Source organism: Mobula birostris, chromosome 11 (assembly GCF_030028105.1).
Source record: "Mobula birostris isolate sMobBir1 chromosome 11, sMobBir1.hap1, whole genome shotgun sequence".
Classification (NCBI taxonomy): domain Eukaryota; kingdom Metazoa; phylum Chordata; class Chondrichthyes; order Myliobatiformes; family Myliobatidae; genus Mobula; species Mobula birostris.
The window spans coordinates 112,720,572-112,736,604 of NC_092380.1; the positions used below are offsets into that span (position 1 = coordinate 112,720,572).

The window sequence follows — 16,033 nt, forward strand, 5'->3', positions numbered from 1 at the left end:
TACTTGGAGCCGCAGGTGAGAGCTGTGTGTCTGGTTGGGACCAAATGTGAGTGAGCTGCCCAGAATGGACACAACAACCCCCTTCACCAGATGTACTACCCCTCCCTGGACAACACTTAAAGATGGTTTGTAAATTGCTTTAGGGTATTCTGAGTGTTTGAAAGGCTCTATTAAAGTCAATGTTTTAATACTTGCCTATTGTATCACAACTTAGTTTTCCAAGCGTCAGCGCGTCCAGGATGGAACTGTGGCAGGACATCCTCAACAACTGGAGTGAGGCTGGTGCGCAGTGGACAAATAAGGTAATGGAATATTGGGGCAGCACAGTGGTGTAGCGGATAGCGCAAAGCTTTACAGTGCCAGAGATCGTAGTTCAGTTCCCGCTGCTGTCTCTAACGAGTTTTTAAAACCCTGGTTCAAAGTGCAAAATTGAAAGTAAATTTATTATCAAAGAACGTGTATGTCACCATATCAACCCTGAGATTCATTTCTTGCAGGCGTTCACAGTAGAACAAAGAAATACAGTCGAACCAGTGAGAAACTACATACAACCATGTGGAGAATAAGCTGTTGCCCATGTAGCAGGTTTCCCTCCTTCACATAGCTGATGAATCTGAAGAAACTTCAGAGACCGATACAGTTTGGCACCAGTCACATCAGAGAAGTTACCACTCTGCATTGAACTCAACATAGGACTGCCTCAGGGACTCCAGCTCCATATTTTTCCTCGGTGTTTATTCCAGAAGCTATCCATGAGTGGGTATAGCCATAAGGCAGTGGAGGCTTGAGATCAGAGTTTCCTTTCTCCTAGTTGAGCGACAACTACAGCTGATGAGCCCTATCTGCCTGAACTGGTTTTAATGCATCAGTAACCTGCCTTTGCCCCTTCTGTCAGTAGAAACATTTCCTAAACTTAGTAACTAAGCCACACGTGAAGGCCCAGAGATGAACTTGGTTGTCAGAGGCTATTTGAGATCCGCACCATTGGGAGTATTTAATAGGGTTCGGAGTCTATCTCCACTCTTTCCCCCTCTCCCCTCCACTGACCCCCATCTATGGAACTAAATAACAATAAATAAACAATACCAAGAACACGAGTTGTAGAGTCTTTGAAAGTGAGTATGTAGGCTGTGTTCAGTGGTGAGTGAAGTTATCATGCTGCTTTAGGAGCCTGATGGTTGAAGGACAAAAACTGTTCCTGAACCTGGAAGTGTGGGTCCTGAGTCTCTTGTACCTCCTGACTGATGACAGTAGTGATGGCCTGGATGGTGATAGGTGAGGGGGGGGGGGGGGTTAGTCTTTAATGATGAATGCTGATCGTTGTGGCAGCACTCTTTGTTGATGTGCTCTGTAGTGGAGAGGGATTAGACCACACTTGGAGTCCAACAACCTTGGAGTATTGTGTTCAGTTCTGATCCCCTCATTATAGGTAATATGTAGAAGCTTTAGAGAGGGAGCAGAGGAGATTTGCCAGTATACTGCTTGGATTGGAAACCAAGTTTTATTTAATGATTTATTTTATTTAACTATATGGTGGGGATTAGGCCCTTCCGACCCTTCAAGCCATACCGACCCAGCAATCCTTGAAAACTCAATTAACCCTAACTTTTAAAAACACAAACACGAGGAAATCTGCAGATGCTGGAATTTCAAGCAACACACATAAAAGTTGCTGGTGAACGCAGCAGGCCAGGCAGCATCTCTAGGAAGAGGTACAGTCGATGTTTCGGGCCGAGACCCTTCGTCAGGACTAACTGAAGGAAGAGTTAGTAAGAGATTTGAAAGTGGGAGGGGGAGGGATGGAGCCAAGAGCTGGACAGGTGATTGGCAAAAGGGATATGAGAGGATCATGGGACAGGAGCCCCAGGGAGAAGGAAAAGGGGGAGGAGTGAAGCCCAGAGGACGGGCAAGGAGTATAGTGAGAGGGACAGAGAGAGAAAAAGAATATATAAATAAAAATAAAATAAATAACGGATGGCGTACGAGGGGGAGGAGGGGCATTAGCGGAAGTTAGAGAAGTCAATGTTCATGCCACCAGGTTGGAGGCTACCCAGAAAGAATATAAGGCCTCCTGTCCCATGATCCTCTTGTATCCCTTTTGTCAATCACCTGTCCAGCTCTTGGCTCCACCCCTCCCCCTCCTATCTTCTCCTATCATTTTGGATCTCCCCTCCCCCCTCCCACCTTCAAATCTCTTACTAGCTCTTCTTTCAGTTAGTCCTGACGAAGGGTCTCGGCCTGAAACGTCGACTGTACCCCTTCCTAGAGATGCTGCCTGGCCTGCTGCATTCCCTCAGCAACTTTTATGTGTGTTGCTTAACCCTAACTTTTTCTACAGAAGTGGTTTGCCACTGACTACTTCTGGGTGGTGTCTTTACAAGACGAGTGACCACAGCCATTAGTGATTGTCAGTGATTGTCTCTTCAGTGATTGTCTGCCTGGTGTCAGTGGTCACATAACTGGGCCTTGTGATGTGCACCATCTGCTCAAACATCCATCCACCACCTGCTCCCATGGCTTCACGTGACTCTGATTGGGGTCTATGGAAGTGTTACATCTCACCCAAGGGTGACCTCCAGGCTAATGGAGGGAAGGAGTGCCTTACACCTCCTTTGGAAGAGAACCATCTCCACCCTGGTTAATACCTATACCAGATTAGGGTGTAGAATTGTTATAATTTCGTAGTTTATTGTTTTATATAAGATCTGTATGTGTTTAATTGTGCATTGAGTTTTCTAGTAATTGCAGTGCAGCTGATTTTCTATTTTCTTAGAAGCTTCTCTGTTTTTCTGTAGCATGTATCACACTACTTGAATCTGGCTATTTCATAGGTTAATTGTTATATTATGAATGTTATCTCTAGTCTGAGAGTGAGACAATCACAACTCATTTTCCTTTGTTTATTTTCTTTACTCAGTTTGTTCTAATATCACTTGAGAAAATAGCCATAATCACCAAGTATTATACCACATTCTTGACATCCGAAGAATATCATCAGATCCAACAGAAGGGAAAAGTCTCCCTGCTCCCATATGCCCCTAACTGAGGGGCTAAGCAGGTGCTACACCTTGCCCAAGGGTGACCTGCAGGCTAGTGGATGGAAGGAGAGCCTTACACCTTCTGTGGTGAAAGCATATCTTCACCCCACCACCCACTCCATGGTATGTCTGTAGAAATTTGCAAGAGTCTTTGGTGACATACCTTGGCTGAAGGTTGTTACAGTATTTGTTAATGTCACGTGTAGCAAGATATGGTGAAAAGCTTTTTTTGCATGCTGTCCAGACAGATCACGTCATTCACAGTTATATCAATAGTAAAATGAAACAGAATTTAGAATATAGCGTTGCAGTCACAGAGATTGTGCAGTGCAGGTAGACAAAATAAAAAGCAACAGCCATGATGAGGTAGATTGGGAGATCATGAGTTCATCTTTTAGTGAATGAGTTCAAGAGTCTGTTAACAGCAAGATAGAAGGTTTCCTTAAGTCTGGTGGTTTGTGCTTTCATCTTCTGCCTGATCACAGAGGGGAAAAGAGAGAATGATTGGGGTGGGAGGGGTTTGCTGACTATTTATTTATTGAGATACGGCGTGGAATAGGCCCTTCCGGCCCCTTGAGCCATGACGTCCAACAATCCCTAGATTTAATCTTAATCATGGCACAATTTGTAATGACTAATTGACCTACCAACCGGTGTGTGTTTGAACTGTGGGAAGAAACCGGAGCACTTGGAGGAAACCCACGCGGTCACAGGGAGGACGTACAAACTCCTTACAAGCAGCGGTGGGAATTGAACCAGAGTCGCTGGTATTGTAAAGTGGTGTGCTAACCACTACGCTACCGTGCCACCCTAGTGTTAGGTACTTTCCTGAGGCAGCACCAGGAATAGACACAGTTAACAGAGATGAGGCTGGTTTACGTGATAAACTAGGTTGCCACCACAAATTTCTGCAGTTTCTTTAAATCCTGGGCAGAGCAATTGTCTGACCAAGTCCTGATGCATTCTTATAGGTTGCAAGATGACTTCTTCCATTTCTTTAATCTCATTAGACCCGCTGTTCATTAGAGCTCTTGTGCCTTCTTCTGTGAAGAGGGATAAATTAATACCGCAAAATTGGAATAGTGAGGTAGTGTTTCTGGACCTTTCAGAAACTTGATGGCAGAGGGAAAGAAACTGTTCTTGAGTTGTTGAATGCATATCTTCAGGCTCTTATGCCTCCTTGAAGGTAGCAATGAAAAGAAGGCATGTCTTGGATGTTGAGGGTCCTTAGTGATGGAATCAACCTTCTTGAGGCATCGTCTTTTGAAGATGTCCATGATGGTGAGGAGGCTAATACCCATGATGGAGCCCATGCTGGTTTGTGCCAGGATCTCGTACAAAAAAGACCCCCACCATCCAGGTCATGCTCTCCTCTTACTGTTGCCACTGGGAAGGAGGTACATAAACCTTAGGACCCACACCACCAGGTTCAGAAAAAAACTATTACCCTCCAACTAACAAGTTCTGGAGCCAGTGTGGACCAGCTAACTTCACTTAGCTCAACTCTGAACTGATTTCACAATCTATGGACTCACTTTCCAGTTTATTATCATTATTTGTTTTTTGTATCTGCACAGTTTGTTTTCTTTTGCACATTGGTTGCTTGTCAGTCTTTGAAAAATACACACACATCGATTCCATTTCATTTCTTTGCTGTACTCTGAATGCCTGCAAGAAAATGAATCTCAAGGTTGTATGTAGTAACATATATATTTTTGATAATAAATTTACTTTGAAAAGAGGGGAGGGAAGAGTAAGAGTTTGCATCAAATCTCCATGGACTTGCAAGCTTATCTGTGAGTGTTTAGAAGAGTGTTATAGCAAATCAGTACTCTGGAGTATTACTAGGCAGTGTTAATGTTCAGAGGATATATTTTTGAGCTTTTGATGACTCTGGGCCTGTATTCATTAGAATTCAGAAGAATTGAGGGGTAACCTTATTGAAACCTATCGAATTGATGGAGTGGATGTGGAGAGGATGTTTCATATGGTGAGAGAGTCTAAGACCAGAGCATACAGCCTCAGAATAGAGGGACGTCCTTTTATAATGGAGATGGAGGAATTTCTTTAGCCAGAGAGTGGTGAATCAGCGGAATTCTTTGACTAAGGCAGCTGTAGAGGCCAAGTCTTTCTGTATATTTAAGGTAGAGGTTGATATATTCTTGATTGGTCAGGGAATGAAGGGGTATGGGGAGAAGGCAGGAGGTTGGGTCTGAGAGGTAAATTGGATCAGCCATGTTGAAATGGTGGAGCAGACTAGATGGGCCAAATGGCCTAATTCTGCTCCTATATCTTATGGTCTTGTATTCCATTGCAAAATTTATTTCAGATACATAGCTTCATCGAATCTGGTGTTCCCACTAAGCTACGTGGTCAGCTGTGGAAATGCCTTTTGGGGAGCGATGGAGTTAAAGAGATCAGCACGCACACCTACCAGGTAAGGACCTTAATACCTGAAACTCCTTTATTTTGTGGGCGGACCAGTAACGTAGTGATTACCACAGCGTTTTACAGTACCAGTAACCTGGGTTCATTTCCTGCCGCTGTCTAAAGAGTTCGTACATCCTGCCCGTGACTGCATGGTTTCCTCCAGGTGCTCCAGTTTTCTCCCACAGTCGAAATGATTAGGCTAGGGTTACACTGATGGTTTCTCAGCGGTACGGCTCAAAGGGTCAGAAGGACCTATTCTGCGCCACATCTCTATATATAAAAAATAAATAGATTGATTAAAAAGTTCGATAGATTTTTAAAATATTAAAAAATAATAAATATTTTTTAGAATACACCAGCCATATTAGAAACATAGAAAATAGGTGCAGGAGTAGGCCATTCGGCCCTTTGAGCCTGTACCGCCATTCAGTATGATCATGGCTGATCATCCAACTCAGAACCCTGTACCAGCCTTCCCTCCATACCCCCGATCCCTTTAGCCACAAGGGCCATATCTAACTCCCTCTTAAATATAGCCAACGAACTGGCCTCAACTGTTTCTTTTGGTCTGAATACCAAGATAAAGATTACTCTGAGGAAATGGGTAGATCAGAATTAATATTCGTGATTTCAGAATGTCTCACTGCAACCAAAGAAAAACTTTGAAGGATAGTCGTTGTAATGCTGCAAATACAACAGTGACTCTATTTACCACAAAATCCCATCAAGAGTAAGTTGAAAATTATAGTCGTAGAGCCATGAAGTTATACAGCACAGAAACAGGCCCCTCAGGGCAACTCATCCATGCCAAGTATGGTACCACCAAGCTAGATCCATTTTCTTCTGTTTCCCTACAAAAAGTGGACATGGCCCAGTCAATCATGGGTAAAGCCCTTGCCACCATTGAGCACATCTACACAGAGTGCTGTAACAGGAAAGTAGCATCCATTATCAAGGAATCCCAACATCCAGGCCATGCACTCTTCTTGCTGCTGCCATCATGAAGGAGATACAGGAGCCTCGGGACTTGCACCACCAGGTTCAGGAGCAGTTATTACCCCTTAACTATCAGGCTTTTGAACCAGAGGACAAAACTTCCCTTAACTTCATTCACCCCAACACTGTAGAATCTCCAAAACAATATTCTCCTTAATTCTGTCTCTCTGTTTCTATCTCATTGTATTTTTTGTGTATTGCACTGTATTGCAACTACAGAACAACAAATTTCATGACATATGTTAGTGATAACTTTTCTCCACTCACCTTACGTGGATGTCCTGTGGTGTTGGCCATTGCCTCCTAGTAAAATGGAGCTGGCCATCCTTTAGGCTTTTCTCTGTTGTAAACTCCAATGATTCCAGGACTAATAAGATGGTTATTTTAATAGATTATTAGTCATGGAAACATAGGAATTTGCAACACAGAATCTGATGAAGGGTCTTGGCCCAAAACATTGACTGATTATTTATCTTCATAGATGCTGCCTGACCTGGTGAGTTCCTCCAACATTTTGTGTGTGGTACTCAATATTTCCAGCAGAAGCTGAATAATTTGATCCAGTAATGAAAGGGTTAACCTACGAGGAGAATTTATCACCTTTGGGCCTATGCTTGCTGGAATTTAGAAAAAGGGGAGGGGGATCTCATTAAAACCTATCGGATATTGAAAGACCTAGATGGTGGACATGGAGAGAATGTTTCATTTAGTGCATGAGTCTAGGACATGAGGACACAGCCTCAGAATACGACGTCTCTTTAGAACAGAGATGAGGAAGAATTTCTTTAGATAGAAGGTGATGAATCTGTCAAATTCATTGCCACAGATGGTTGTGGAGGCCAATTCATTGAGTATATTTAAGGCGGATGTTGATAGGCTCTTGATTAGTCACGGTGTCAAAGGTTGTGAGGAGAAGGTGAGAGAATGGATTTGAGAGGGATAATAAATCAACCGTGATGGAATGGCAGAGCAGACTTGAAGGGCTGAATGGCTTTATTTTGCTCCTAGGTCTTATGGTTTTAACACAGCATTGTTTCTCCCAGGATTATGTGCAAGATCTCCGCAGCCAGCTGGCCATCCTTGGTGTGAATGAATATGGAGTGCAGATGGCTGTGTCCACACTGGTCGGTGCACACAAGGTATCGGCAGAAATGGATGGTGGAACCAGGAATCTGTCACCTGGACGACACCCAGAAGTCAAGATTGAAATCCTGAGACAGATTGTGCTGGACGTAGGTAAGATGAACTGTGTGAAAAAGAGGATATTGCTGTCTGTGTTTTAACAGTCAACAGAGATGTAGTTCATGAGTTTGGCAACTGAAGTGGAGCGGGGCCAACAAAACCCAGAGCTGATGGATGAACAGCAATACCCAGAACTGATGGGTAGGGAACCTACTCCAATGAAGACGTGGGTTGAGGAGGTTTGGGATAGCTGATAATACATTAGGAAGCTATGTAGGGATTCCCGGTAGCAACCCATTTCGGTCTGATTTCCCACTCCCATGCTGACATGTCCGTCCATGGCTTCCTCTACTGCCATTTTGAGGCCAAACTGAGGTTGGAGGAGGAACATCTCATATTCTGATTGGGTAATTTACAACCTGATGTCATGAATATCAATTTCTCTAATTTATGAAAATTTCTTTTCCTTCCCTTCTTTTTTTTCCTTTCCCCATTTTGGTTCACCCCCCTCCTTCCCACCCACCTTCCTCCTCACCTAGTCCCATCTATCACCTGCCAGCCTGTACTCCTCCCCCCTCCCCCACCTTATTATTCAGGCTTCTGGCCCTTTCCTTCCGAGTCCTAATGGAGAGCCTTAGCCTGAAATGTTGACTGTTTATTCCTCTCCTGCTAAACACCAGAGTTTCTGCAGATGCTGGAAATCTTGAGAAACACTCACAAAATACTGGAGGAACTCAGCAAGTCGGGCAGTTTCTGGCTGAGACCCTCCATCAGGAATGGATGAAGATTCTAGGCCCAAAGCATCAACTGTTTATTCCCCTCCATAGATGCTGCTTTACCTGATGAGTTCCTTCAGCACTTTGTGTGTGTCGTTCTGTTGGAAGCAGTCCTTAAGGGATTCACCTGGCTAATTTTTGGGAAAAGTGATTATACTGTCAAGAGGCTAAACTGTTCAGTTTTGTGTAATTTAGGAGAATGAAGGATTATCTTATTGAAACATAAGATTGGGCAGGATGGCAGTGTGTTGTTTAGTACAATGCTTTACAGTGCAGATGATCTGGGTTCAATTCCCACTGCTACCTGTAAAGGGTTTGTACGTTCTCCCTGTGACCACATGGGTTTCTTGTGGGTGCTCCAGTTTCCTCCCACAGTCCAAAGACATACTGATTGGTAGGTTAGCTGGCTGTTGTAACTTGTTCCATGATTAGCTTCAGATTAATTCAGGGGATTGCTAGGCAGCATGACTCAGAGACAGAAGGCTGTATCTCAACAAGTAAATAAATATGTCCTAAGGAAGTTCGAGAGGGTAGGTGTCAAGAAGATCCTGCTATTGTGGGAGTCACAAATGTGAAGGGACATAGCTTCGACATCATAGAACTTGGAAACATGGCCTGCGATGCTGTGCTGACATTTTAGCCTACTCTAGGATCAATCTAACCCTTCCTCTACATAACTCTCCATTTTTCTTTGATCCATGTAACTACCAAAGAGTACCTTAAATGCCCCTGTAACCCTCTCACCAAGCTCATATGCAAACTTGGCTCAATGGCCGACTTGGCTAACAGCCACATACTCAGTGGTGAGAAGGCTTCTTTCCATAAGCAATCTACATCTAGGGGTTGATATGATCTTTGGGTTCAACTAAACAGGAAAGTTGGGATGTTTGGAGTAGTGGGACTCCGTTTTAAGGGAATGCTGTGTAAATACTGCCCATACACAATTATCAGTCAGCCGGAAATAACAAATCAAACACCGCATAAAACTATAAAGAAAGTACATTTACTAATTTCAGCTCTATCCAACATTTATTAAGAGAAAGAAAAGAAAATAAGGGGCCATTACAGTTAAACCAGTCCAAATGTGCACATAACTTTGAATTGCTCTCGCTCATATTACCCTTCCTCCTTGCAGCCATTCATCTGTACAAAGCACTTCTTGCAATGGGGACTCTCCTTCCCATGGCATTCTGCTACATTCCCCTTCTTGTCCTCTCTGCAGCTCCCACCAAAAAAAACCCTAAACTAGACTACAGTCTGTCACAAATCTCCCTCTGCCCTGCCCTCTCGAACTTTCTTCCAATTCCACCATCCTGACACAACATTCCTAAGTTGAATAGCAGGGCTTCTTATCTTTAGTCAAAAGCAACAGGACACACAGATTTTGCAGAAGCTACTAAAATGAAATACGTACAGCATAGCAGTAGAAGTCTTACCCAGGGCATTACATCCCTAATGTATTTGCCTCTCCCAAACCCTTGGCAGCATGATTCATGCACCCATCACTCTCATGTAAAGAACTTGCCTCTGATATCACCTCTGTACTTTCCTCCAAACATGTTAAAGTTATGCTCCCTCTTATTAACCACTTCCACCCTGAGAAAAAGTACTGGCTGTCCATTTTATCTATGCCTCTCATAATCTTGTACACTTTTATCAGGTCATCTCTCCTCCTCCTTCACTCCAGGCAGTATCCTGGTAAATCTCCTCTGCACCCTCTCTAAGGCTTCCACATCCTCCGTATACTGAGGCAAACAGAACTGAACACAATATTCCAAGTGTGGTCTAACTAGAGTTGAGAGAGCTGCAATACTATCTCATAGTTCTTGAACTCATATCCTCATTACAGTTTTAGTTGCCTCTGGGGCCCAGCAAGGGAAAGCCAGCTTTCTGCTTTTCCCGAGAACCTATCATGATAAATCTACCAGAGTTTGCTCAGTTTTAAGACCTCCATATTTAAATGGTGAGGAATAATTGTGACAAAGAGACATAAATGTGAAGTGATTTACAATTCTTTCATTTTTTTATGAAGGCTTGTTACATAATGTTGTGATTAATTGTAAGTAGGCTTTGATAGCTCCTGAGTGTTGAAGAGGTATTAGGAAGCACTACTCAATAGTTTTGACAACTGGCTAAATCTGGTATTTGACTAGGCCACTATCAAAAGAGTTTTCTTTAATTGCTACAGGTAAGTTTTTCAGAGTTCACCCATCTCTACTTTCACTCGAGGCCATTTCATAAGAGCCTGAGACATAGGAGTACAATTGGGACATTTGCAACACTGAGTTTGCTTCACTTAGCCGATCTATTTTCCCTCTCTACCCCATTCTCCTGCCTTCTCCCAATAACCTTTTACTAATCGAGAACCTATCATGATGATGATGATGACAACATTGACTCAGACCTGAGAGGCCAGCGTTGGGCATTTTCCTGCCTTACAAGGCACGGAACGAGAGACTGTGTGGTGCGCCAGTCCTCGCACAGACATTTTGCAGTACAGTATTTTTCTTAATTTTACGAGGTCGAGTTGCGAGCTCAACACTCAACCCGGCACGGATGGAAAGCGTACTCGGGAACGGCCCGACTGGATTCGAACCCGGGAACCTCCGTTCTGGAGTTTGGCACTGATGTCACTGCGCCACCAGCCAACCAAAACCTATCAACCTCTGCTATAAGTGCGTATACCCATTGATGGCCTCCACAGACATCTGTGGCAATGAATTCCACAGATTCACCACCCTCTGGCTAAAGAAATTCCACCTCATCTCCATTCTAAATGGACGTTCCTCAATTCTGAGGCTGACCCCTCAGGTCCTAGACACTCCTACTATAGGAAACATCCTCTCCACATCTACTCTATCTGGACCTTTCAATATTCAATAAGTTTCAATGAGATTCCCTCTCATTCCAGTAAATTCAGTGTACTCCAGTAAGCTGCCCTCATATTTAATTCCTGGGATAATTCTTGTGACCAGGGTAAACTATGAAGAACTGAAGAAATTCCTCCTCGTCTCTGTTCTAAAGAAACACGCATGTATTCTGAGGCTATGCCCTCTGGTCCCAGACTTTCCCACTATTGGAAGTATCCTCTTCACACGATTCATATCCAAAAGGCTGCACATTCAGGCTGGAGGTTGTTTCACTGAGAATGCTGTTTCTAGAAGATCCACCAGAGGTTGGTGGATATTGAGCAGGTAGGTGAGTGTGAGAAGGCTCACTACCCACCAGGAAACTCTGGGCCAACGTTTTTATAAATTTATGAAATCTTTTTATTTATTGAATTGTTTAATATGTAGAAGTTTGATTTGTAGTTTTACTTTGTGCAGAGCGATCTTTTCCAACGCACTGCTCCCTGATGGGCAGGAACCCAGAAGCTAAAGAAGGCCAAGCAAGGCTTTTCCGTATCCTCTCCGCGTATGCAGAATATAACCCTCAGATCGGCTACTGTCAAGGTAAGAGTGAACGCACTCTGTCATTTGTCTACTTAGTGACACAGCACAGAGTAAGCCCTTCTGGATCTTTGAGCCACACCACCCCAGAAAACCCTGACAAACTCGATTAATTCTAACCTAATCATGGGAAAATTTACAATGACCAATTAACCAACCTGATACATCCTTGGACTGTGGGGGAGAAACCAGAGCACCCAGGGGAAGCCCACACATTCTACGGGGAGGACGTACAGAGACTCCTTACAGAATGGCACTGGCATTGAGCACTGCACTCTGGAACGGACTGAATTGTAATAGTATTACACTATTGTGCCCAATGATGCCTGTACCATCATTGCTTGCTCGCACCCTGCATATCTTTGATGCAAGGAAGGAGTCTCAGAAGAGTTCAATATTGTTGCTGATCTGTCACAGGGAGAAGTGCAGGAAATTATTTGTGATTAAGAGAAAACATTGCAGCACCTCTTGCACCCTTCTTCTACCTCTTCCTTGGACCTAAAAAATTTAGATTCAGATTCTCTTATCCATCACATGTACATTGAAACATACAGTGAAGTGTGTCATTTGTATTAACAACCAATACAAATAGGGAAGTACTGGGAGTAATCTGCAAGTGTCACCACACGTTCTGGAGCCAATGTGGCATGCTCACAAACAACACAGAACATAACAAGCAACAAAATAACAACAGCAAAACAAACCCCATTCCTCCCTCCGACTCTCCGACTTCAGTACAGGCCTCCAGGCCTCTACTGGACAATGGGCTCCTGACTCCCCCAATGGACTTCAGACTTGCAGACCCACAGACCCAGGGCTTCGGCTATTGTGTTTTGACATCCGGACTTTCGATCAACTTTCAGGCTTCAATCTTTAGTATCGACCCCAGGACTAGCCGATGACAGGACCCAGATCTCTGGACTCTTGTGCCCCTGCTTGCTTGATCATCTGATCCCCAGGACCCACTGACCTGCATCCACATTGGTCTTCACCCACAATATTTGCCAGCTTGACATCCGCAGATGTCTTTCATTACACACCATGTCGCTGGCCTTCAAGCGCTGAGTGGAAACCTAGACTCTGGGTGTCCTTCATCCCCATGTCTACATTGGTGGCCTTTTGAGCACAGAGCAGAGTCCTAGACTCCAGCCTGACCTCCAGCTCCACCACATCCCTGTCTGTAAACACGAACCTGACCCTTAACTTACCTCTCTGTCCCCAAAACCACGCCTATGAACCTAAAAAAAACAACTAAATCTGAGCCAAGACCTTGACAGAGACCACAACTTGGTGTCATCTCGGCAACGCGTTTTTCAAAAAGTGCAAAGAGTTCTTGGTGTACAGTTGACATCATAAAATAAATACCCCTGGTCACTGTCTTCTTGCTACCAGAGGGGCAAATGGTGTGCTTCATTTCATACAACAGTGACTGAAGTTCAGGAACAGTTAACCCCTCAGCTATCAGGCTCCTGAACCAGCGTGGACAACTTCACTACCACAACTCTGAACTGATTCCACAACCTATGGACAGGCTTTCAAGGACTCTAAACTCATGCTCCCAATATTTATTTATTTATTTATTTATTATTTGTTTTTGTATTTGCACAGTTTGTTTTCTGCATATTGGTAATTTGTCAGTCTTTTGTGTAGTTGTTCATTGATTTATGTCATTCTTCATTATTCTGCTGCAAGAAAATGGATCTCAGTAGTAACTCACGGAAAATGCTAGAGAACTCAGGTCAGGCGGCATCCATAGGTATGAATTAACAAACAATATTTCAGGCACTTCATCAGGACTCAGGTAGTATATGTTGCCGTATGCTTACTTTGTTAATAAATTTACTTTGAACTTAAAGTTCAGACATACTTTATTTAACTTAAGGTGCTTTGGGATGATCTGAGTTTGTAGAAGTCGTAGTACGAAAACGAGCTTTTCTGTTTTTTTGCAAAAATATGTGACAATGTCAAATACCAGAGGTAATTTTTAAGATGAAAGGATGAAAGATTAAATGAGATTCATGACATAAGTTTTTTTTTGACACAGAGTGGTAGGTGCCTGGAATGTGCCTCCGAGGAAGTGGTGGAAGTCGGTAGGATAGTAACGTTTAGGAGGCACTTATACAGGGAAGGAATGGAGGGATATTTATCCAACTATCCTTCATCTCTCCCTCCATTCATTCATTCCTTTCCTCACAGTACAAGCCCTTTTGGCTCTTTGAGCCACGTCCCCCAGTAATCCCCTCATTTTTAACCCTAGTCTAATCACAGGACTATTTACAATGAGCAATTAGCATACTAACCAGTACACCTTTGGACTGTGGGAGGAAACGCGCGCGCGCGCACAGACACACACACACACACACACACACACACACACACACACACAGAATGTACAGAGACTCCTTACAGATGACGTTGAAATCGAAACTGAACTCTGACAGGTCTAGCTATAATAGCATCATGCTAACTGTTATGCTACAATGGTGCTGATATAGACCATGTGCAGGCAGGTGTGCAGCTTAAGTTGGCACCATGGATGACACAGATGGTGTGGGCTAAAAGACCTGTTCCTTTTGCCATATTGCTCTGTGTTCTATTTATAGTTTTTTTTTTATTTATATATATATATATATATATATATGAAAAAGAAGGGAAAAAGAGAACCCCAACTAACTGGAAAAAAACCCTCACTAACTACAAAACAAAAAAAAACCCATTAGGAACCAACTCCAGGAGCAATACGTCTTACAATCATATATATATATAGAAAACAACAACCACCAAATCACATTTATATAACATAAAATTGGAAGGAAACCATATAAATTAATTCAAATTAACTGATAATATTTGGCAAAAGAGCCCCACCTTCTCTCAAAATCGAATCGGGGATCAAAAGTTCTACTTCTAATTTTTTCCAAACTAAGACATAACATTACTTGGGAAAACCATTGAATTAGTGTAGGAGGAGAGGTATCTTTCCACTTCAATAAAATGGCTCCTCTTGCCAACAATGTAACAAATGCAACTACATGTTGGTTTGAAAATGAAATACCCTGAATATGATGCGGAACTATTCCAGATAGAATAGTCAATGTATTAGGTTGTAAATTAATTTTCAAAGCTTTAGAAATTGCAGAAAATAAAGATTTCCAAAAAGATTTCAATGAGGGACATGACCAGAACATATGTGACAAAGTAGCTACTTCATTTTTACACCTATCACAATAATTATCTATATTAAGAAATATTTTGGATAGCCTCTCCTTTGTTAAATAATAACGGTGAACAATTTTAAATTGAATGAAACAATGATTGGCACATATCGAAGAAAAATTAACCATTTTCAGAACTCACAACCAATCTTCATTAACAAAAGTCATATTAAGTTCTCTCCCAATCTTGTTTAACCTTTAGTGAGAGGTTATCTAACTATTTATAGTTTGATAAGCAAACTGGAGCAAACGTTCTTGGCACAGGTCAAGGTAAATACAGGGACCAGGACTGTCTGTTTTGTTCTTCACCCCACTGCCTTTTAGAACATTACAGCACAGTGCAGACCCTTTGGCCCACAATGTGGTGCCAACTTTCTAACCTACTCAAAGCCAATCTAAATCTTCCCTCTTATCTAACCAACACACATCAAAGTTGCTGGTGAACGCAGCAGGCCAGGCAGCATCTCTAGGAAGAGGTGCAGTCGACGTTTCAGGCCGAGACCCTTCGTCAGGACTAACTGAAGGAACTCTCGGCCTGAAACGTCGACTGCACCTCTTCCTAGAGATGCTGCCTGGCCTGTTGCGTTCACCAGCAACTTTGATGTGTGTTGCTTGAATTTCCAGCATTTGCAGAATTCCTGTTGTATTCCTCTTATCTAACCCTCCATTTTTCTAAATACCTCCAAAGTATCTGGCTCTGCCACCACCTCTGGCCGGGAGTTCCATGCACCCACCACTCTCTGTGTAAAGAACTTAACCTCTGACATGCCCCTATACTTTCCTTCAATCACCTTAAAATTATGTCCCCTTGTATTAGCCATTGCCTCCCTGGGAAAAAGTCTCTGGCTGTCCACTTGATCTATTCCTTGTTTCATCTTTTACACCTCTATCAAGTCACCGCTCATCCTCCTCCACTCTAAAGAAAAAAGTTCTATCTCGCTTAACCT

The 16,033-nt window shown here is 43.0% G+C and overlaps 1 protein-coding gene across 1 annotated transcript in view; it reads left to right on the plus strand.

The window, feature by feature from the left end:
- The window catches only part of LOC140205576 (TBC1 domain family member 12), a 151,824-nt gene that overhangs the window by 17,048 nt on the left and 118,743 nt on the right, over nt 1-16,033 (plus strand). Inside the window, exons 2-5 of the mRNA XM_072273212.1 lie at nt 215-302; nt 5,368-5,475; nt 7,508-7,700; nt 11,749-11,874. Coding sequence (XP_072129313.1) covers nt 215-302; nt 5,368-5,475; nt 7,508-7,700; nt 11,749-11,874 — 515 coding nt within the window. The remainder of the gene's footprint in view (nt 1-214; nt 303-5,367; nt 5,476-7,507; nt 7,701-11,748; nt 11,875-16,033) is intronic.